We start from the raw sequence: 24,397 nt of genomic DNA on the forward strand, positions 1-24,397 counted from the left end.
GGCTGTATCATCTGGGGGAGGAAAAGCACCTGATAACTATGTATGTGATTCTAGCCTTGTTGTTATAGTGTTGATGGTGTTGTGTGGTTTTAGAGATGGCACAAGTGTGTTATCATTGGATTTATTCAATTTATGTTGTGTATATCTCCCCTCCTTCAGAATGTCGTAAGATCCAAAACACATTTTTAGATTATATTATACCAAAAGCGATTAACATTTTAGCTACATTTTAGTGATTAACATTTTAGCTAAGGTGTTTAAATGTTTTTGTCCGATTTCCCCTGTGCTTTCATGTCATGGTACAGGTGTTCGAGGTAAGACGAGATAAATATCTCCTTCAGAATATCTTTAATATAACCTTTTATGCTCTTTGAACATTTTAAAGGGATCGTTCTTAAAGATAAACATAAAAAAAGGATTGTAACCACTGGCAGATATTGTGACAAAAGTGATTTTATTTCTTCCACAGCTGCGGAGCTCCTTTAAACAAGCGTTCGGGAAGAAAAAGTCTCCCAAATCGGCATCCTCTCACTCGGACATTGAAGAGATGACGGACTCTTCTCTGCCATCTTCACCCAAACTTCCATATAGCGGATCGACAGCCTCTTCTCCCATGATACGCAAATCCCACTCCAACTCCCTGTAAGATTCTCACAACAACAATAATAATAATGATAATTTATTATTATTTTAATACATTTATTTTATTTTATTTTATTCATTTATTACTCTTTTTTTTATTATTAATCTTATTAAAAATAATAATAATAATAAAATCTGTTAATAAAAATAGTTTTACAATGAACCCAAACTAAACCGATAATCCCTTATTCTATTTTTATTTAATCTCAGAGTGAGTGTGCAGGACTTACATTAAAATTAGGGCTGTCAAACGATTAATCGCGATTAATCGCATCCAAAATAAAAGTTTGTGTTTACATAATATATGTGTGTGTATGGAGTATAATTATTTTCTATATATAAATACACACACATGCATATATATTTAAGAAAAATGTGTTATTTATATATAAAATATTTATATATAATATAAATGATATATAATATAAATATATATATACACAGTATATACATGCAAATATTTCTTAAATATACACATGCATGTGTGTGTATTTATATATAGAAAATAATTATACACCGTACACACACATATATTATGTAAAAACAAACTTTTATTTTGGATGCGATTAATCGTGATTAATCGTTTGACAGCCCTAATTAAAACAAAATTAAATATTTTATTATTAATTCTACATTAATAAAAAAAAATTTTTTTTAAATAATATATTTAAACAAAATATATTTTGTTTTTATTAGTATTATTGGTAGTTATTATTATTATTATTATACATTTATTTATTTTAATTTTTTTAATTTTATTTATTATTTTTTATATTTCTTTTATTATTATATTATTCTTTTGTTATAAATAATCAATGTATTATTATTTCTTATTTTCCCATAATTATAATAATCTGTTAACAATTTTGGTTTGGTTATTAGCACATTTCTGGAAACTTCTTAAAGGGGATAGTTCACCAAAAAATGGAAATTCTGTCATTATTTACTCGTTCTCAATTTGTTCCAAACCTGTATGAATTTATTTCTTCTGCTGAACACAGAAAGAGATATTTTGAAGAATGTCAGTAACCAAACAGTTGTGGGGCACCATCGACTTCCATAGTTAGGAGAAAAAATAATATCGAAGTCAATGGGGCCCACCATCAACTGTTTGGTTACTGACATTCTTCAAAATGTCTTATTTTTTTGGTGAACTATCCCTTTGAACCCTCATTTTGGACGGAGGAAGGATTTATAATAGTCAAGCACCATTTACAATGTGATTTAGTCTAGGACCAGGTGGTGTATTTGGAAAATACCACCCATTTTATAAACTAAAAAGTTACACACACCGAGATTTTATGTTGCTACTGAGTAACTCTCAATGTGATGGCACTGTCGGATATAACAGTTTATAAATGTCCAATGCAACATGGAACACCCTCAAGGTTGATGATACACAGGGCAACTTTTTGAGCAATATTGCTGGGCAACGTTGCTGTCAATGGGCAACCAGATGAGACACAGGGCCCACGACCGATCTAAATTATCCAGATAGCAATTTATTGCCCATTTTCAATGGCAACAATCGCTCAGCAAGATTGCCCAGCAACATTGCTCAAAAAGTTGCCCTGTGTATCATCACCTTCAGAGTTTCTCTCACGGTTGATATATGTGTATGTTCATAGTCCTCAACTGTCCTCCCTGCCTGCACATGGGCCTGTCTGGGGCTGTAGCAGCAAGACCATGAGGTCTGCCTCTCTGGCACGGTAAAAGAGAATGGCACAAATCATACTAATATTTCTCAATCTCTGATGATCAGTTCTAAGAACACAATGCCAAGAACTGATGTTCAACCAATGACTCCTAGAGTAGCCTTTCAGGACTTATTCATCCTGAGCAATTACCCATTTTAAAACACTGTGTGCCCTGATTCATAAATAATTAAGTATTGCTGCTATTTCTGAATGGAGGTATTCATTCACTACTTCCACAGTTCATTAATAGAAAATTCACTTTCACAGTTAATCATTTTCTGATGGTTTGTGATTTTTCCAAAACACAAAACAATTAACTAATCTTAAATGATTGTGTTTGTTTGTTTTGTTTGTATTTATTTTGTTTATATATTGCTTGATTTTTTTTTTCTTGATTTTTTTTATATTTTGCTTTTAATTTGTTTTATTTTTAATTATTATTATTGTTTTTTTTACTAATGCATTTCAAAGCAATCTTGATTATTTTCTTTTTTGTGTGTGATATTCCGTATTTGTTTTTCGCAGGATCTCTGAGTGTACGGACAGCGAGGCTGAAACAGTCATGCAGTTGCGCAGTGATCTGCGCGATAAAGAAATGAAACTTACAGACATCAGATTGGAGGCTTTAAGCTCTGCCCACCAGCTGGACCAGCTTCGAGAATCCATGAACCGCATGCAAGTGAGCATCTTCTTAACCACATTTTTGAAATGCTCTTATACATACTTAATCTTACTTAAACATTCAATATGTTTTGATGTAATGTTACTTAATTTTGTAGAGGTGTCACAAACGTAATTTTATTCTAATAGATTGAGATCGAAAGGCTAAAATTGGAAAATGACCGATTAAAGATTGAGAGCCGAGGAAGCGGTAGCAGAGCTCCTTCTCAGATGTCCATCTCCCCTTCATCTGTGGGCCTTTCCTCTCAACTCAGCCTCACAGAATCCACAAGCTTAGGTATAAAACTTTTCAAATTTAAGAATTATGGTATTTTTCAAAGAAATCTGGCATTATAAACTATTGAAATTCTTTGTTGACGCTTAGACATGTTGCTAGAAGATAGTGGAGATGGAAGTTCCTGGAAAGAGGGACAGCATGTGAAGGTTGTGGTCAGTCTGGAGAAGGATCCAGACTGGAAAGAGGTACAAGTCAAAGACATTTCAGCAAAAATAACCCAGTGATCACATCAGTGTCGCTTCAAGCAGTTCTTTGTGTTGCTTTTGGCAGGAGTGTAGACCTTCTCAGTTCCTGCTGGGCTGCATTGGTGTCAGTGGAAAAACCAAATGGGACGTACTAGATGGGGTAGTCAGACGCCTTTTTAAGGTAAAAAAAACTCCTTAGCTTGGAGTTTAGTGACATTTGAGCTGAAAACTTCTTCACTATACAATCACACGTCATGTTTCTATCACTCCAACAGGAATATATCATCTGTGTAGATCCTGTCACACAGTTGGGTTTGACCACTGACAGTGTGATGGAGTACAGCATTGGAGACATCCATCGCGCCAGTGATGCAGATACACCAGAGCTCCTGCCCTGCGGTTATCTTGTGGGAGAAAGCGATACCATCTCTGTCAAGCTGAAAGGTACGCTTATTGCTCTTTTTATAAGAAAACATGACACATTGACAAAAGAGGTCTCTGGCAGTTTCCTCATGATCCAAACACTCTCTCTCCCTCTACAGACTTCTCTGACAACAGTCTGGACAGCTTGGCGTTCGAGACGCTCATTCCAAAGCCGGTTCTGCAGCGATACATCTCTCAGCTTGAGGAGCACAGACGAATCATCTTTTCAGGGCCCTCTGGCACAGGGAAGAGCTTTCTGGCCAGCAGACTAGCCGAGTACATGGTCCGAAAAGAGGGAAAACAGCTGGAGCATCAAGCAATCGCCACCTTCAATGTTGATAACAAAACTACTAAGGTCAGCGAAGCTGCTTGAATAAATAATATGGAATGCAATCATTTATTAACAGGTTTAAATGCTACTCAGTTTTTATTGTCAGCAGTGGGAGATTATGGAAAGCTGATTTGAAACTCTTTTAAGTGCTTCAAAAAAACAAAGTTTCACTTTCAGCGTGTGGTAAATTTGAAGGTTCCTGTAATAAGGGACAATGTGTATTATACAGGAGCTGAAGCAGCACTTGTCCAACCTGGTGGACCAGTGTAAAAACAGTGAACCGGCTGTGGACATGCCTGTGGTGCTCATACTGGATAACCTTCACCATGTCAGTTCACTGGCCGAGATTTTCAACGGGCTGCTCAACTGCAAGAACCACCAGTGGTGAGCAACACACACAACAGTTTATATCAATGAAGGATTCTGTGAAAATGCAGATATTTTCATGTTTCACAATTATTTGTATTATTTTCTCACAGTCCATGCATCATTGGAACCATGAATCAAACCCCATCACCCACTCCAAATCTGCATCTTCATCATAATTTCAGGTATAATCCCATTCAGATTACAGTGTGATGCTGTATTAGCATTATTTTCATTATTTATTCATTTGAATTTTTGGTTTTATTATATACATATGTAACTAAAATTTATAGCAAAATCATTAAAATACCATTTTTTATTTTCATATTATATATATATAATACACACACACACACACACACACACACACACACACAATTAAAATAAAAAATTAGTGTGTGTGTGTATATATTAAATAATCAAAATAACCTTTTTTATTTTAAATGAATTAAACTTGTTTTATTATACAACTGGAGTTAGCTGGTTGCTATACCCCAAGTCTCCACAAGAGGGCCCACAAGCATTTCTCAAAGCTTATTTAGCTTGAGCTTATTATGCATGGATAAAGGTGTAACTGGTCTTAAACTTGGTCTCTTATTTCAGATGGGTTTTATGTGCCAATCATACTGAACCAGTGAAAGGTTTTCTGGGTCGATTCCTGCGGCGGAGGCTTCTAGAAACCGAGATCAGCAGTCGTGTGAGGAACGGCGAACTAGTTAAAATTATAGAGTGGATCCCGTGTGTTTGGCATAATCTCAACCGCTTTCTGGAAACACATAGTTCTTCTGATGTCACAATTGGTGAGTGAGACCAGAGCCAGTCACAATCACCCAGACGCCTACCTGATCATTTCTCAATTCCTTCCAATGATGGTTAATATAAATAAAATCACCGTAGGTCCTCGGCTCTTTCTGTCCTGCCCAATGGATGTAGAAGGCTCAAGAGTGTGGTTCACTGATCTGTGGAACTACTCCATCATTCCTTACATGCTGGAGGCTGTGAGAGAAGGGCTACAGGTAAGGGCATCTTCCATCATATGTTGTATCTCTTGCTGTAGTTGGATGCTAAAGCAAGCAAACAAACAAACACTTCCCCATGTGTTCTGCAGATGTATGGGCGTAAGGCAGCATGGGAAGACCCAGCGAAGTGGGTGATGGAGAGCTTCCCTTGGGTGGCAAGTCCACAGCAACACGAATGGCATTCCCTGCTGCGACTTCGGCCAGAGGACGTAGGGTTCGACGGGTACAATATATCTCCGGAGGGCAACCCAGGCAAACAACCTGCTCAGGGGAAATCAGAAGAAGACCCACTGGTAAGTTTTAAGCATGAATTGTAAATTATAGAACCCAAATATCTCTGATAAATGTGGCTGTGTGTGTCTGTAAAATTGTATACATAAACAGGGCTCGACTTTAACGTTTTCCTGAATACCATAACGACTGAAAAAGTGACACTGATTTCATACGACAGTTTAAAGGCACCACAAAACCAGTCACATGGGTCAATTTTTTGAAAGTGAGATTTATACATCACATGAGAGCTGAATAAATAAGCTTTCCATTGATGTATGGTTTGTTAGGATAGGACAATATTTGGCCTAGATACAACTATTGTATAAATAATCTGGAATCTGAGTGTGCAAAAAAATCAAGACATTGAGAAAATCGCCTTTAAAGTTGTCCATTTATGTTCGCGATTGTGCTGCATTCACTCACAAAATAAATGTTTTATATATTTACGGTAAGAAATGTACAAAATATCTTCATGGAGCATGATCTTTACTTAACATCCTAATGATTTTACAGATGAATATGTTAATGAGGCTGAAGGAGACGGCCCACTGCACAGGAACGGAGAGCTATGATAGTGATTCCACCAGCAACAGTCTTGGTGACTCTTCACTAGAATCTACAATGTGAAAACACTTTCAAATGTTAAATTACGAAATGGAGACTTTTTAATATCAGGTCCGGCTTTCTGTGAATCTACAAGGTGCTGGAAACCTGCAGAACAGGGTGCTGGAAACCCTGAAAAATCATCATTGCATCATTTATAAGACACTAATCACCTGAAATACGAGGGAAAACATGCTGAAGAGCTTCAGAGAGCATTATTTCCTCAAATGGACTGTAGATGGCGGTATAAGTCTGTTCAATAAGGAGAACAACCTAGTTCAAATTGATTCACACTGGTACCAAGTCTTTCTTTCATATTATACTTTCTAAAAGGATCTCATGTTGCCTGACTTTAATGCACTAGTGAACTTCTTTGGTGCTGAACTTGAGAACAATGCCTTACAATTTTTGTATAGGTTGAGATGGTCTAGCTTGATTTCTACCTTTCTACAAATACAAATAATGCAAGGACATTATAGCCTTCAAATGATGCACTATCTGTGGGACCTAACAGAGATATATAGTGTAATGTGAACTATATTGTGGTTGCTTTTTGGCACCAAAAAAAAAAAAGAGTGTTTTGGTAACTTGTTCTTATCATTAAGAGATGTTTGGGAAAAGTGTTGAAAATATCAAAGTGATATTGTATGTTCTATCATTTTGTGCCAGGAGAATATTTTGTGCCTCTTAATGTAGTACAATAATCTCTATGCAATATTGTTACATTCAAAGAATATTTAACTTCATCATGACCGAGTCTCTGGTAAATTTTAGTCAACTGAACCTGGTCATAAACAAAAACCATCACAGACATCCATCAAGAGACAGTGGCATTATATAGTGCAACCTGTTGATATTAAGAAGACATACAATAAAGCCAAAACGGACCTCTCTTTTATAATTCTCATTCCCAAATAATTCTGAGGAACAAATGTGAGTCCTCCTTGTTCAGTGTAAGAGTATGTTTTTCTAAAATACTTGTTGAAGGGAGAAAGAAACTTCATGGGGGGTAGTTAGACATATATTTGAAAAGGTCTGGCACATGGATCCGTGTGATGTGCTTTAGTGTGAATTGAGGGTTAGCGTGTCTACTGGCCCCCCAGCAGTATTAATGTGGCAAACATTAGCGTGAGATCCAAATGGATTACTGGGAGTTGCTTTATTTAAAAGACTGCATTTTGTTCACCAAGACAATGTCTGGGTTTTTTTTTTTTTTAAATGTTTCAAATAATTTCCTGGAACATGTTTTAATAGACCTTATGCAGTATTTCTTTTCTTGTTTGTGTTTTTCTGTGTTATATCCCGCCAAATAATCTTGTTGTGCTTCATGTACTGCCAAGATTTTAATTTTTTTTTTCACTTTAAACACATCTACATGTGAAAACAATTGTGTAAATATAGCCTACTGAAATGGGTTTAAATAAAAATAATAAAAGAGGCAAATAGTCTAATTTTCCATACATTGCAGGTAACGAGTTTTGATTTTATTTGTGTATATTTTCAGTTGTACTATATTTTTGTAAATATTTGCCTCATATTTTGTTGTTGGTGTAGTCTTTAAGAGAAATGGTTTTAAAGTTGTTCATGTTTAATTATCTTTTTCAGCCTAGTGACCCTTTTTGCAATAAATGTGATAATTTTCCTGTTTAAATATCAGTTTCTGCCAGTTATTCAGTGGCAAGTTGTCAACAGTTGTGTTTTTCAGAAGTTGAGGAAGGAGTAAACAAGTTGTCAAATTGTTTCATTTATTTTATTGGCAGGACTGATAATATTGGGGACCACTACTGGGAAATGTGAGCCATTTCTCTTATCACTTTTTTTTTTACTTAAGTTTATTTGTTGAAACTGTCTCCAGACAAGCAGTTACAAATATCCTTTTAAATTAAGAAAAAAAATTATCTTTTCAATCTAGGCAAAAATTAAATAAAATGATATCTATGGCCATTTAAATAACATAAAATTATCATTTCAAGGCAGACAAACACAAAAATGAAATGAAATGAAATTTTGGTATTTTGCTTTGGATTTTTAATTTGTAAAAATATTTTTTTTTTCACATGTATATACATTTTTACAAAAAACATCAGTATACAAAATAATATATGATTTTTTTAAGTTAGAAATGTGCCATCTACGTATTTAAGATTATTGACAAGTATCCCAAATCATTAAGAAAGATAATAATCTTGGTATAAAAATTCCATACAAAATATTCATACAAAACACTATACAAGCTGCCAAAAACGCAGCGGTTACAACATTCTCCCTCAACTGAAAGCTTTCCTATCAGTAAAGTTCACACAGCTACCGTGTCAAACAAGACAAAGTTTCTGAAAGTTTTTGTGCATAAACATAACTCATTGGAAATTACATAGTCTGTTTAATGATTATGACACGGTTATTTCCTCGTCCTCCGATTCTGAGAAGTCTGAGTGCTTGCTGGAAATGGAAGGCGACTTGAAAAGTAAATCTGCGTTGAACTCGTGATCTCTGATTGGCGCGCGCGGGCTTTCTCTCAAAGCCGCGTCATTTTCGAACTTTTTTCCAACGTCGCTCAGGTCAGGATTGGGGTTCATTTTCGTCGGCAAAGTTTGTTCCCTGCAACCTCCTGACGACAGAAGCTCTCTTTCTTTGGAATTGCGCCATTTCATTCTTCGGTTTTGGAACCAAATTTTTACCTGACAACAAAGAGTAAGCAAAATATGAGCGCGACCAATTTACCTCAGACTTCCACAAAGGTACGATACAAAATATGTTTGTGGACAACTTCAGCTTACCTGAGAGTCTTTGAGGCCAAGTTTCGCCGCCAATTTCTTTCTGTCTGGTTTGCTGATGTACTTCTGTTTCTGAAACATTTTTTCCAATGCTTTGCGCTGCACGTCAGAGAAGACTGCCCGTCGAAGCATTCCTCTCCTCGGCTTCCCTCGAGCCGTGAGCGGCCATGCGAAAGTTCCGGGAATGGGCACTGCTGAAGATGCTATAAGAGAAAAAGAAACTAAACAAATTATTTTAAAAGTCGATATTATTAACGTTTCCCTCAAAATAAGCAACTATTGGTGTTTTCTAAGAACAGGAAGTACTCATTTGGGCTTGGAATGAAAGTTGGGCTTTAATGTTTTTTTAAACCAGTCCATTTGAGTGATACTGAACGAGGAAGCTAATTAGCACATTGCTTGGTTCCCAAAAGCATTGGTATGGTAACAAGGGCGAGCAGTCATTCAGAGCGCTCCAGTGAAAGATAGAGGTGCTAATGAAGCGTGGACGGTAATTGTGTAGTAATGAACTGACTGAAAAAGGCTTAGGACAGGCCACTAAAGCCATATATTACGGCCACAAAAGAGATTTACACTTAAAAACTAAACACAACGGCATGCCAGGGACATTTTGAGAATACTGATGGCGGGGGACTATGTTTGCCCCCAAATATTTTCATTAAATGGACACGAAAAGCCATTCATACTGCTCAAGTTGTTTTGTTGACGTATTCACACCGCGGTGAAAAGAATCAGTCTATTATCGTTGGTCTGAATGAGTGCACGATCCACAAGGCTATTTGTAGCCCGCATTCACTGGAGTGATGGACATGAAGCTTAACGCAAAGTAGACCCACTTTTATTGGTTTTCTCTGAGGTATACGTAATAGATTTAGCGTAACCCACATACAAATACAGTTGTTGTAAACATTAAATTGTTTAGAGAAAATTTTAATTAACTATACAATCCATTTAGATTGCTACTACTTGAGACACACAGTACCCTAATTAAGACTACTACACCTTGTTAAGCAATTTTCATGCTGCTACATGAGACCAAAACTTTAGCTTGGACGTCCCGTGAAGACTCCCCACACGCTATGTGGTCTTGTGAGAATATTGAAAAACTGAATAGAAGCTAATAGGGGAATTAGTCCATGACTGGTAAATGCCTATCAGCAGCATGCTCAAGTCAACGACGGGTCTGTGTGTGGCTGCCCAGAGGGAGCTGACCAATTGGTCATGGTGCTGAAAGCATTGTTGCCAATCAGTAACTAAGTACACTGGCTCGGTGGGAAAAGGCAGCGATGAAGAGAAGCCAACAGTTTGCTTGTGAGAGTGGACCCGCCTTAAATTGGGACCATGACAATTCCGGCTAATTTGTGGATTAGGGGAAGCGGTGCAAAATGTCAGCAGTCACTGCGTTTGCTAAATAGGGCATCAAATTAGCGAGACTGATTCCACAATGTCCTACAAATTCCAGCATTGGAAGCACATTCTGAAAGCCCATCAGTTTGACCGAATTAAGAAGTGACACAGCGATTTTAGTATGAATAGTGTAGTTGACCCACCTGGGAAATATGATGCTCTGATGAATGGGTGGAATGAGCCGTCAAAACATGGGAACGGGAATGTTTTCGCATTCATCCCGTGCACTGAAGGTGGTGGTGAAACTATGACACAAATAAAGTGGACATTAATTAAACGAAGTCAACTTGTACAAGTTGAATGTGACAAAAAAAAGTAGGCAAATGCGTAACATGAGTGTCATCGCTATTTCCTTAATTAGCGTATTTTTAAGAAAAATGTGAAAAACGTTTTATCAACAACATTAAGTTGCTAGTTTATAAACAAATGAGAAACCTACCGTTTCGTGTTGTTGACGCGAGAATCGCATTCACTCCAAACTTCAAGTAATTTGGATCGTTGGAAATTGAAGTTTGTGGAGAGCTTGATCTTTTTGGCAAAGACGTAGACATGGCGACGTGGACAGCGGAGGAGTTGTTCAGAGTTGTGGCTCCTGTGGCCGGAGGAGATGCACTTGGGGACGGGATGCTCCTGTGCATGAAGGTGGCAGGTCTGCTGATCCGCAACAGGTCCTCCACCAGGAAGCTCGAGTGCGCGGTGAACGCCGAGTGGAAAGTGGGAGGCAAGGAAAGAGCCGCCGAGGGTCGCAGAAAGTTCGGATACATAGCAGGTGGCGCAATAACACTTGGCAACATCATTGCACCGTTTTTAAAGAAAATGACAGCGAGGAATTCACGTGCTACTACTCTCACTGCAATGGCTTGCGTATATTAGAGTCCAAGAGGGCAGAATGAAGGAGCTCTTGCCCGTCTCTCTCTCTTCCAGGGGTTTTATAGTGGACCGCTGGAGAAGCCTTTTCATGGGTGACAGCTCTAACAATGAAGTTCAGCCAAATTCTCCACGTGAGTTCCGTTTACTCTAGAGGCGACGCGCCCTGATTGGACAGAATAAATTCGGATTGGATTAGGAACCACGAGCAAACCGCGGACAACGGTCTTTTACGAATAAAAAGAAGGGACTCTTTAGTTAGTCATAGTCATCATCATAGTCATGCCGTTACGAAGATTGCTATAAAATAAAAATAGCCTACCCTTTGTCTGCTTTGCCTACAAACGCGGTGAAACTATTTTAGGCAATCTACATCTTGAGACAAATAATAAACCATAAATAGATTAAAAAAAAAAGGAAACCCAAGCTCTGGGGAAACAGTACAATAAAAAAAAAAAACTTATTTTAATCAGTTTAGCTTAAAACTTTACCAACAACCTGGTAAATGTATTACTTTTAACCACTTTAATTTATTGTCTTTTTAAATATAATTGAAAAAAAAGTATCTGAAAGCTCAAATAGGAATGATAAAAACACTTTAAAATTCAGTTTTGGACCTAATTTATACTGTCTATTGTTTGTAAAAAATAAATAAATAAATAAATAAATAAAAATAATAATAATAATAAGTCAACCTAGTTATCCCTGTTTTCTGCTCAGATAGATAGATAGATAGATAGATAGATAGATAGATAGATAGATAGATAGATAGATAGATAGATAGATAGATAGATAGATAGATAGATAGATAGATAGATAGATAGATAGATCCTGAATAACAAGACAACATTACTTTCACCCATAGCTGAACGTTTCATAGGTCACTCTCACATTTTCTTCCATTGAGATACCGAGAGTAAAAGAGGGATTTAATTGTGTGAGGAGCTGGGTCAGAGAACATGCTGTGCCACACGTGGATAAGGTTTAATGTGCTATGGCAAAGCACAACCTTTCAAGTTTTGCTGCTGAACCACGGGGGGAAATGGCCAACGCCTACCGATAAAATATATTATAAAACGAGAAAAAGTGCGAACAAAAGGATTGATCCTAGGAGGCTTTTATTGGGACAGACGCTCTCTTCTGTCAGATGCAGCAAAAGAGGTGAATCCCGAGGCCTGTGGGCTAAGACCTGTGACTAATGGCGTTTGACCGCTTCTCTGTCAGGATTTGTCCCACTAACCATTCATTTTCTTGCATCTACCTTCACATTTATCTCCGCGGAGTCAACTCGTGCGCTTTGATTTGGACAGGAAAAAAGACGAGGGGAAGATATAGTCCGCGTGAGCCCTGAGCGATGACACGGCGAGTAAATCTCCATGAAATTATGCGCCAGGCGTTGCTCTTTCGCACAAATGGATTGTAATACTGGGTCTTTAGACAATATTTCAGAACTTTTTCAAACGGGATCAGCTCGACAGCCTTCTTAGTCCATCTTAAGAAGTCTTAGCAACCATCTTAGTAAAAGAAGAGAGGTCTTTGTGGGGGAGCATCGCTGTGTGTGTAGAGTGGCATAGCGCAAGTAATTTTGGGGCAACTGTAATTCCCCACATTACACCTCGTATCCCTGGCTTTGCAAGTGTTCTATTTTTTTTTTTTTTATGGCTGGCCAACATAAATCCGGAACTTATTTGTAGCTTTATTATATTAATTATTATCATTTTCAATCTATCAATCACTATCTTGATTCACATTACTGATGGGCCTATTTCAACGAAATGCTATTTTGTTGACAGCCTTTTCTGCTGCTTAAACAAGTAGCCTATTAAAATCTATCAACACGCAAATAACAGCAACATAAGATTAACATGTAATTATTCCTATTTTTACCAAATAATAGCCTACTACGACCGTTAGATTTGCATCAGTTGTTTTTAGCACCGCCCGGGGCAGTCGTATTAAGACACCTCATCACCTTCAGAAAACCCAAGAGTACTTCTGCACGTTCAAAGCACTTTATTCTTTTTCTTGCACTTGAAAATCCCTCTATTGTACCTATCAAGCAGATGGTTTGCAGGAAATATAGCTTAGCCTCGGTGACCGAAACTAATTTCTGCTTGCTTTCCAAGCCATGGCACGATTGTTTTCTCTTTACCAAATAGAGGGAGTGCAGCTGGTCGGGCGCTGAATTAAACCCATTAAAGACACATTTCTAAGATATTATATCCACATAATTGTGCCTTCCCTCCTCCTGATACACACCAACGCGCGCGCTTTTGCATAATAGATTGTGCCGAGATCATACATATCTCCTTATGTGGTGAGCCAACCCGGTCACACTAAACGCGTCTCTATAGCACGCATTGTGTATATCGTGCAATTTATACGCGAAAATGAGTTTTTACGTGCATATGATACGCATGGGTAGGTTTAGTAGTGGTGTGGTGTACATATGTATTACGTTTGGTTAGGATTAGTGGTGTGGGGTGCGTGTTGGTTTCATTTTATCAGAGTTCTTTATTATTGGACCCTTGCAACTTAGTGAATGACAATGCAACGATTACAAAACTTTAAAAAACTGTAAGTAATTTTAACACAAAAAGTGTGCTAATAGTCTTCCTTAGACTTTCGCAGTAAATATTGTTGAAATTGTTTAAACGAAAATATTATAATATCTTAAATAGTTTGGTATATTAATAATATATAATTAAATGACATGTAGGACAGTTAAGAACAGTATAAGTCACAAAAATCCCATCCAGTTTTGCCTAGAGCTAGCCCAACATTGTCATTTTTACATTGTATTTCTACATTTCAAACCCCATCTACCAATTTCATTAGGATATTTGTCGTAAATGTTTTTTTTTTTTTTTTTTTTTTTTTTTACAGAGTAGGCTAATGATAACCTAGTCCAAATTATGATTACTTTTTTATTAAATGCATCATTTTTACGTAGCCTACATGATTAACACTACATTTGCGTCTGGTTTTAACACCTTAATCCGCCACTTCGCTTCGTGCAAACCCTTTTAAGACTGCCCAGCATCTGTTTCTGTAGATCCGAGCACGGCAGAACAGGAGATTAACCAAGAGCCAAAATACAGAAAAGCATTGACAAGCATTAAATTGATATTAACTCTGCATTAAACATAACGTCGGAGCAAACTCAAGTCTCGGCACAAAGAGTTTTGATTTGCGACAGACATGCACCTGTTCTGTCGGTTAGACAGCGCAACATGTCTCTGCACCCTCACAAATCAGCAACAGGAGAAACCTTTGTCTATTCACTTGAAGGACATTGTTATGGATTTAGGCTTAATTTGGGTTTAAAGCGTGTTTTGGGTTAAATAATGATTCATTTTATATTTAGTGACTACTGAATTGTCCCTAGCTATAATTTTGATCAAACAATTAAAATACTGTTGTAATGTTGGCCGCATATGAATTGGGTCATAAAATTGTCATAACACTGTTAAAGTGGCCTATAAACTGCGCTCTTTCAAGGACGCGTGCATTTATTGGACGGATTAATAACATGTATGCTAAATGTTTAAACATACCTGCACAGTTCAGTTGAATGATTAAGTTTTTAACTTCAGCTTAATGTTGTTGAACTGAACATACGAAGCAAACTGTTCAAATATCCACAACATTAAAAACAACTCTGAAATAAGAGCGTGCGGTTTATGTCAATCAGATGCGCGTGAAGGTTGTGTTCGTTACTATAGCAACAGTAGACCCCCAGTAGCGTTTTCTTTCTGAATCATCTTTAGTTCAATCCATATTTTGGTATTAAATTAAAGTGATGCACGCTACAGTGTCCCTAAAAACACTGCCTAATTCGCACCCTGCCTGTTAGCATACGTACCCTATAGCTGGTGCTGATGCATGAGAGATGTTGACGATTGCAATATCTCAGTTAAACTGCTTCCTTGTCGTCATTACTTACCTTAAACTTAACATTATACAGAATTGATTAATTGAAGTCAATATAAATAAAAAAAACTTTTTTTTTTTTTTTTGTATGCAGTTATGGTTGTTTAGATATATCATGAAGTACAAAAAGCTAAATTGTAATGTTTGTTTACATAATGAAAATAGTTTTGAGTGGGCTACCTACCATATAAATAAAAGGCTTATAGGACATGAAAATGAAATTGCGATCAAAAGTTTGGATTTCTGTATGCAGGAGGATTAGACTATTTGAATGTGAGCACTAAGAAAACTTTAAGAGCAAAAACCTTCATCCAAAGGCTCTTAAAAATATTACCATCTCAAATACCTGAGGTGTAAATGATCTTTCTTTGATAGACAGGGTAAGAAAACTTGCAGCGCTTCACCAAATCCTAATTACTTATATACAAAAAAAAAAGTGATATCAAATTAATTTAAACCTTTTACACAGTTCCTTCGTTTAAAGGAAGGACATTTATTTTTAATTTCAGAACATGTTGCAAATTATTTGCATTAAATGCTTTGACACAAGCATGATGAAAATGTTTAAAATAATCGGTGGGTTTGTGTGTATTTCAGTTTTAAGTGATGGTTGATTAGCTTAGACAATTATGAAACAAAATGAAAAATCAATTTCCCATGGATAATATATTTCTCATCATCCTCTGTTCTCTTAAAGATAAGACTTTATTTAAATACATTACAATACAATAACTATCAATATAATTGACCGTGCATTTAAAAGAAAACAACAAGCTTTTGAGATTAATAGAAAATCTCACAGAATCTGTTCATTAGATTTAAATTGGTCATGGGAGCTCAGGCTACATCAATGTAGCAAATGTATTTTCTTTCTTATGTTAATCGCATAAAGTTTCACAGTTACAGCAAATATCTTTAGAGTCCTCAGCACCTGGCAGGTTGTTTTGAAATAAAGCTTGTAAATGGCCCTAGTTAAATTGTGTTTCTAGAGAAGCCCAAGCGTTGCTATGCAGCCTGAAAAAAGGAACAATCCTCGTGGTTGTCAAGACCACTTTAAATTAAGGGCTTGTTGCTAACAAGCAATCAATGCTGCAATTAAAATGACCCTTGGTCATGCTAACCTGTGCCATTTATCTTGCTGAAGCATGCTCATAATGGTAAAAGCCACTAAATGAGCTTAAAATGGGACAAAAAAAATTCAGTGCTTGGAGGGAGGACTCCCTATTTAACGCTAAACGCTTGTATTGGGTGGTGTTGTGAGTTTGAGCCCATCAGCACAATCTTTAGCTTTGTTTTAGACCTGAACTCTGAGAGCAGGGGAGAGAACCTTGTCGAAAGGGTCCTATTGAGCACGCCTGATAAGTTGAACATGGGGCAAAGCAGACGTAGCCGAGGCGCTTGTGTACTGAGGAGGAGCCGGGGTTGTTCGCTGGCCACTTGAATGGGGGACGCCAGCGCCCGTTGGCTGGCTCGTATTGATGTGGTTTAGCCGAGTAATCGGATTGAAAGTGAGCCATGGTATTTGTGTCAGTTCACATTTCGTCAAATGCATAATATGCATGGCCTTGGCGTGGGGATTCTGTATTGAGACTTTGGCTTGCAATTCAGTGTTATGAAAAGGCAAAGCCTCATTTAATTCAAATATAACTCTCACTCAACCATTTACAGATTGCTATATTTGCATAACAGCAAAGAACTTTTGCCTTTTCAATGCCTGTGCGGGTGTGTGTGTGCGGGTCCTTTTCCTTCGCTTCTCCTTGGCCAGGCCTTAAAAGGGGGAAAATGTACGCAAATGTGCGAAATAAACGTGTACATTGTGAAGGAGTGGGTTTTCTCACAGGGATAAGCAAACAGGGGTATGGGTGAGAAAAAGTTAGACTATGACATTTAGCTTTTTTCCCACTGCTGGAGCAATATGTTGAGTCGGACAACAAAGCAAATGTGCTACAGTGGTGTAATTCACCTGAAATGACGTGCACTCTCACACGGTGGTGATTTTGAATGGAATTTCGTTGTAGACTTTTTTTTACGTTTCAGGTTTTTTAAAATCTCTCTTTTGTTGAGCCCTCATTTTAACTGTATTTATGTATTCTTTGAATTGTATTTGAATAAATTTTTTTGTATTATAATCATTTTAAATAACCCCCCTTTTTTATGAACAAAGACTCTTAAAAATAGAACCAAAAACAAGAACCAAAAGGGAGTCTATTGCCAGAGGTAGTCCAGGAGTCAGAAAGGAAAAGTCCTGCCATATGTTTATTCCACCCATGAACTCAGCCAGCTGATTTCACTAATTACTTCTATCTCCTGGCTGAAAAACTGTGCTAATTAGCAAATCCAGGTGATTGGAACAAAATACTGAGGAGGACTTTCACTTTCTGAACCTGGACTTTGCACCTCTGTCTATTGCCAAAGGAGAACCATTTTTTGTTCCACAAAAAAAACCGTTGTATCCAAGACACCAACATGCATATGAAATACTGGTGAAACTCGAAAAATTTGAATATCGTGCAAAAGTTACAATTTTGATGATTATGGCTTGCAGCTTATGAAAACCCCAAATTCAAAATCTCAGAAAATTTGAATATTACATGAAATCAGTAAAAAAAAAAGGATTTTAAATACAGAAATGTCGGCCCTCTGAAAAGTATAATCATATGTATATAGTTATAAATACTAAATATATTAGTTTCACCTTTTAATTTGAATAAAAATGTTACATTATAACATTTTAAGGTTGTAGTATAACGTAACAATTATAATCTCCAAAGAATACAGCCAAATTTAAGAAACATCTCTCGATAAGTTGCTCCAAAGAACCGCTGAATAACTTTTATTTTGTGTAGTACCAGGTATCACAAAAAGGTAAAACATCTGGATGACCCTGAAGTAAATGCACCAATATTTCAATCCTCAAGAATGTTGCAAGTAAAATAATTTCAGGCTTCTAAGGTCTAAAGACACAGAGAAGGAAGAGACATGTCATCTTTGAGAGTAAGAAGACTTAAATGAACAGGTGGGACAAAAAAAGTCTTGAGGAAAACATGCAAGTTACTGGATCATAGTGCTTTAAAAAAACAACCCCAAGTTTAAATATTCACCATGAACTAGACACCACCTTGGCTGGTGTAAGAATGATTCCCCATCCTAATTCCTGGAAAAATCCAGACCTTTGATCCTCTCTCTATTTTCTAGAACATGCCATAATCCAGGTCCTAGACTTGCATGTGTTCACCAACCTAAACTTCCAAAAACAGATGCAACGGCATTCCTCCTTCTGACAGAGAGTGAAGGGTGGGAGAGGTGGTGTTAATATCAGCATGTCGGACCTGAGATTAATCCTAATCTCCTCTCTGTGTGCTGCAGGCCGTGGGGTTGAAAGGCATGGGGAAGTACCAGTGGGGGTGCTCTGGCCTGGGATCTCCTGCCCAGAGAAGATAATGCCAGCGGAGGAGCCTGCTGGTCCTATGGAATCCAGCCGGAATCCCCACTGCTCTGTGCTTTCAGTGCACACTTCCTGAAGAGGTGCGTGATATTGGCCTCCCACCTCTCGGGCCCAAAGAAAGCTCAAGCTAACAAACGGTTTCTGTACCCCAAAAGCTGTGTGTCTGGCACACATCAAAGTTAAAGCCACTTCTTCAGAAACTGTGGAGATGTGTGCAGGACAGATGAATGGTAATCTCCACAAGTAATAATTCCTTATGGAGAGAGAATATGGCAGCAACAGGTGCATACTTGACTCAAATCACTCCCGTCGCTGGATCCTAAGTGTACAAGAGGAAATTATATTACAGAACTGGTTTGTAGAATCAAAAATCACTATATGTGTTGACACTAATCTGAGTTGATCATTTACTTTCAGTCTTTAAAGATGTCTACAATGAGACACTCTTCCCTGATTTCAAATTCCATATATTCTCAAATTCTCTTTTCTCTTTAATCTCTCCCTCCAAATGCAGTAAATATCAAAGCCTTAAAAAAGGTACTTGCGAGTTACGACTTATTTCTTATGATTGTGACAATTGCAACTTTTTGTCTTCCAATTGTAACTTTGTAACTCACATTTTTCACTTTTTGCCTTCCAGTTGTGATTTTGTAACTCTCAATTGCAACTTTGTTTGTGATAACTGTGACTTTATATCTCACAGTTACGGCTTTTTTTCTCGTAATTGCAATTGTGACATCACAATTTGACTTTTTATCTACCTATTGCGACTTTACATCTTCCAATTGAGCGACTTGCAATATTATGTGTAAATTTTTATCTTGCAGTTGTGATTTTTTTTCTCATAATTGCAACTTCATATCATACAAATGGCATATCTAGCAATAGCAATTTTATTTTTTGTAATTGTGGCTTTATATCTTCCAATTTTGACTTTATATTTCCCAATAACTTAGTGTCTAATGATTGCATCTTTATGTCTCATAATGTGGCGTCACATTTTGCAATTTGACCTCTCCAACTCCCAAAAGCAATTGCAATTTATCGTAACATTGACTTTATATCTCACTGTGTGACAGTTCTTATTTTAAACTTTATCTCACAATTACCTTTTGTAATTGAGGCGGAAACACGATTCCATAGGTGAAAGAAGACAGAAGCCAAGAGAAGCACAATGCTTTAAAAGTAGAGGTAGAGAAAGAAAAGAACAGGGAAAAAGGCCAAAGAGGGACCTCAATTCTTCTTTTCTGAGGGGACTTCATAAAGTGAACAGCCACTCTAGACTCAGTGTTATTTTCTGCTGTCCACTGATGGTCAAGACTGATGGCTGTAAGGATCTATACATTCTTGCAAGACCTTTGACCCCCTATACATTCTAAAGACCCTCTTTTAAGACTGGCACTTATTCAAGCCCCTGGCAGTGAATTGCTGAAAATGCAGATCAAATCAACCAAAAAGGCCACAAAACTGTTCAGGAAAAGTATAAAACTGTATATTGGCTACAGTGTAATGCTATGTGGAATAACTGAGCAGTAGTAATGCTCACAAGACAAATTTATTGTCTTTCTTTTCCTTAAAGAAGGAGCGCTGGAGGCCTCTCCTCAAGCTTTGCACAAAAACCCATCCATGAGTAAAAAGGCCGGCTGAACACTTGGCCTGCCCAGCTGCCTTGAAGTGAATGGGGTTTCTTTTTGAGGCCATTCAATGCTTTCTGTCTCTCTGCATACAATGTAGGTGTTACTGCTTAGAGAGAGAGTGAGAGAGAGAGTCAGGAAAATAGTCACTTGAGAACTGAGGCTGTTCTTCATTCTCAGTCAGTCATGAAATCTTTCCTTCTTCAGATGAGGAGGGGTCTCACTCACAAAGGGCCAGGGGACTCTCAATGGCCGTCCTAACATTTTTATGGGACCCTTTCTTATCCAGATAATAAATCTGATTTTGAATAAAACATAGATCCTCCTGTATATTTTTATATGCTGAGGACAGCCATTAAGCCGATAACTTGTAATTTAGGAAATGCGTATTCGTTAGCAAACTCAAGGATGGTAATAATCATAAAGACCCTTTTTTGTGCCTTCATATTAAAGGATTTGTCATTTTGTTCTTTTTTTTAATTTTATTTTAGAATTTTATTGACTATATTCCCCTTTTTCCTTATCATTCTCAAGACTAGGGACAAAAGGGACTCTTTCAGCAGTCTATAACCCTCGCTGGGTCAAAGCGAAATCTAAAGACTATTAGGACCACAGTGAGAACAAAAGGATCGGTGGGGGAGTTGTGAAAATGGAAGCCCGCCATTCTCCCGCAGTCGAACGGGATGCGGAGATCGAAAGTTTCGTTTCTGATTCTGCCGTTTTCATGGAGGTCGAGGGCTTGAATGGGAGTCTGTTGGATGTCTACCTCTGCGCAGGGGACTTTTATTCTCCGCAGCATTTCAGGCCGCAGTTTGACTTGCTCTCAAAAGAGTGGCATGCTGGAGACCTCGACCGGAGGTGGCGAATGGTGCAGGCACGCGAGCTCGTCCTCTGGCAGGGGGTTACTAATCAACACCCCAAGTTGACTGTCGGACCCGACTTCAAGAGGCTGCCTCTAAGAGGCCAGAAAGTCTCTTCCCCTCCCCACTGATGTTTTGAGTTGGTATGGAGAGACTTTTTTGTGCAGCTGTCTGTGATGTCGAGCTCAGGCCGTCAGTAGAAACATGTCTATGTTAGATACACACTCTGTTAGAAGACAAGGAGAGCATGTTATTTGCAACATCAGAGAACAGTAACACAAAGTTTGATAGTACAGTCAAATTATATTTTTTAAAGAGCATTATAGATATACTGACATAACTTCATTCCCAGTATCATCAGGGGTTTTTTTTTTTTTTTTTTACATGCCTTGTAATGAACATGGTTTAAATTTCTGAATTAAAATGAATTTAAATATTTTACATGGGGCTTGAATAAAAAAAATGTCTAGGTGGTATAACTGTCTAGAGACAAAAAAAAAAAAAAAAAATTCTAATTAATTAAAAGTAAAAAGTCTAATTAAAGTCTAATTAATTCAATTAATTTAAAAAGTAGTTAGATCAGGTTATAATTAATATTATAGTTGCAGTATGTGAAATATATTAAATTAATTTGAAATGTAAAGACAAATTTTGTCCGCCAAATCAAAGTTAGGTTGGTCCAACCAACACACACAGTAAGCCGTTTTGTTGCTGTGACAGATTTTTTTTTTTTTTTTTTTTTAACATTTAAACCCACACATTTAAACATTCAGGTTTTAAAAAACAACAACAAAAATTGCAATACTGTAAAAAAAAGAAAGAAAAAAAAGTACCTTAAAATACGTTCAAAACATGTTTGAAAATAATGATTTAAAACACATGTGTTGAAAAAGAAAACATAAAATATTGGATTCTTTTACATTTTTGAAGTCATGAAATTAAATTTGTTATAGAAAATGGTATGTTTTTAATATGTTGTATTTTGTTTTATGAAATCAACATGAATACATAGATTAAATATCTAAGAACTTCTTAGATCATATGATATAATTATATATAATCATATAACTGTGTATTTATAATTGTAGATATGAGATGAAAGTACAGACAACAAATAAGACAAAAAAACCAAATGCATTCCTCTTCAGAAAGCAATCACTTGCATATTTTGCTCTCAGTTTGAGAGCCGTGTCATGTTCACCATACCTTCTCTAAGATTATAACACACGCTCAACCTGCCTTCCTTTCAGTCAGGGCCCCAAATCAGATTTCTCAAGGGTTGCCGTCACACACACATGCACACACAGAGAGATAAAAAGCAAAGAGGAACTTGCGGCTATTCCCAAGCAACGCCTGCTCTCCGCATATTAGCCCCTGTTGAAAAGGGGTCTCTGCAAATGAAAGCGTTCACTGGTCATTCATCTCCCATTGGCTGCTACTGGTTTGCCAAAATGTGCCATATCTGTAACACTTGAAGAAGTCCAAAGGTTAGGCGAGAGTGAAAGCAGGCACTTGATGCGCTCAGTGTCTTGGTGGTTATGGTGTTTGCTCCCTCTTTGTGGTTTCCCAGCAGGACGCCTGTTGTCCGGTCACATTCACGTGCCGTCGCCACACACTGGAGGCCTTCACCTGTTAGAGTCACCAGACTTTTAACACCACAATATCTGCCTTTGTGCTTCGCCTGCTCTGGCCCTTTCACCCGAACAGACTGTAATTTCATCCATTTTTCATGGCTTTAGTTCCCATGAATGCCTTACATTTCCATGTCTAAACATCAACAATGAGGGAATTTCATGGACCGTACAGACAAGATACTGCTGCTTCCAGCTTTAAAAATTTAGAAAAATCATAAAGGCTAATTTAAAAATAAACTTTTGAGGGGGTGGGGTTGGGGGTGTAAATGCAAATAGTGATTATTATCAGCCTTAAAGGAATATTCAGGTGTTAATACAAGTTGGGCATTTGTGGATTTGTCACTTGTCTCTCCTTTATTTTAAAAAAGAAAAAAAGAAAAGCAAAAATCTGGGTTACAATGAGGCACTTACAATGGAAATGAATGGAGCCATTCCGTAAACATTAAAATACTCCCTTTCTAATTGCATAGCCACAAGACCTATGCAATTTAACATGATGCAAGTGTGACTTAAAAACCTAAAAAACTTTTCTGTGTGAAGTTATTTCCAATTTTATAACTTTGTTGCCATGATAACTTAATGTCATAAACACTAAATCTCTTAAAATGACTGTAGAAATGATTTAAACCACTCTACAGCTCAAAAAATACAGATAATAATAATTTAGGTGCTTTACTAAATGAGCTTTTAATTCCACCATAAAGTGCATCAATATAACTTCCATTTTTGCCTTTTTACAAGAAAATAAGCATCAAATCAAGATTATTTTGTGTGATGATTAATATTATGCCAACGAGGTCAATCAAGCTTAACTTGTGTTGAAACTGGAATATTTATTTTAAAAGAACATACTTTTTCGGCCTTTCCGTTGATCTAGGACATAGTAGGAAATCAGCAAAAACACATCTTTTCAATGTTTTTTTTTTCTCACTCCAAATCAAACTGTTCCATGTCATGCATTCAACTTTTCGGATTACGTTCAAGACAAAAATATGCTATCTGTTATAGTTTTCAGAAGGCTTCAGTCAAGCAGTACTTTTATCAGCTTCAAGATAATTACTTTTATCCTAAAGAGGCTGTCCGTCTTTGTTAACTACTTCTTCCCTGAGAGCAGATCTGGGCATCAAGTGGCCGAATCTGTTGGATGGGACGCCCTTCACAAAAGTGTATCGAGCGGTACAGACAGACGGCATTACCCCCTCCTAACGGTATGCTTTTGCATTTGAATGCATCTGCGAGCTCCTTCTCTAGCAGAGGGCCGCGCCACTAACATCTCTAATCCTTAAAATATTGTCAGAGCCCATGAATGCTGGCAATCCGGGCATATGTGTAATTATTCTGTAATT

The 24,397-nt window shown here is 37.2% G+C and overlaps 2 protein-coding genes across 2 annotated transcripts in view; one reads left to right on the plus strand and one right to left on the minus strand.

Annotated features, from left to right (window-relative positions):
* The window catches only part of nav2b (neuron navigator 2b), a 69,574-nt gene extending 61,428 nt beyond the window's left edge, over positions 1 to 8,146 (plus strand). The window contains exons 26-39 of the mRNA XM_079858596.1: positions 470 to 642; positions 2,271 to 2,351; positions 2,865 to 3,018; positions 3,150 to 3,297; positions 3,385 to 3,482; positions 3,568 to 3,663; positions 3,758 to 3,926; positions 4,025 to 4,260; positions 4,466 to 4,620; positions 4,716 to 4,787; positions 5,206 to 5,402; positions 5,500 to 5,618; positions 5,711 to 5,914; positions 6,408 to 8,146. Of these exons, the coding sequence (XP_079714722.1) occupies positions 470 to 642; positions 2,271 to 2,351; positions 2,865 to 3,018; positions 3,150 to 3,297; positions 3,385 to 3,482; positions 3,568 to 3,663; positions 3,758 to 3,926; positions 4,025 to 4,260; positions 4,466 to 4,620; positions 4,716 to 4,787; positions 5,206 to 5,402; positions 5,500 to 5,618; positions 5,711 to 5,914; positions 6,408 to 6,521 (2,016 nt within the window). The 3' untranslated portion in view covers positions 6,522 to 8,146. The remainder of the gene's footprint in view (positions 1 to 469; positions 643 to 2,270; positions 2,352 to 2,864; positions 3,019 to 3,149; positions 3,298 to 3,384; positions 3,483 to 3,567; positions 3,664 to 3,757; positions 3,927 to 4,024; positions 4,261 to 4,465; positions 4,621 to 4,715; positions 4,788 to 5,205; positions 5,403 to 5,499; positions 5,619 to 5,710; positions 5,915 to 6,407) is intronic.
* Positions 8,147 to 8,629: 483 nt separating this feature from the next.
* dbx1b (developing brain homeobox 1b) lies at positions 8,630 to 11,617 on the minus strand. The gene is made up of 4 exons (XM_079859817.1): positions 11,118 to 11,617; positions 10,822 to 10,923; positions 9,275 to 9,474; positions 8,630 to 9,175 (listed from the first exon to the last, which is right to left on the minus strand). Exons 1-4 carry the CDS (start codon positions 11,473 to 11,475, stop codon positions 8,885 to 8,887), a joined length of 951 nt encoding a protein of 316 aa, XP_079715943.1. The 5' UTR covers positions 11,476 to 11,617; the 3' UTR covers positions 8,630 to 8,884.
* Between the last annotated feature and the right edge of the window lie 12,780 nt (positions 11,618 to 24,397).

Source organism: Squalius cephalus (assembly GCF_949319135.1).
Source record: "Squalius cephalus genome assembly, chromosome: 23".
NCBI lineage: Eukaryota > Metazoa > Chordata > Actinopteri > Cypriniformes > Leuciscidae > Squalius > Squalius cephalus.

Coding starts and splice junctions, on each gene's coding strand:
- dbx1b (XM_079859817.1), bottom strand. CDS start 11,475: ATGATGTTGCCAAGTGTTATTGCGCCACCTGCTATGTATCCGAACTTT. Junction 10,924..11,117: donor CGCGTCAACAACACGAAACG/GTAGGTTTCTCA, acceptor TTTGTGTCATAG/TTTCACCACCACCTTCAGTG. Junction 9,176..9,274: donor TTGGCCTCAAAGACTCTCAG/GTAAGCTGAAGT, acceptor CTTTGTTGTCAG/GTAAAAATTTGGTTCCAAAA.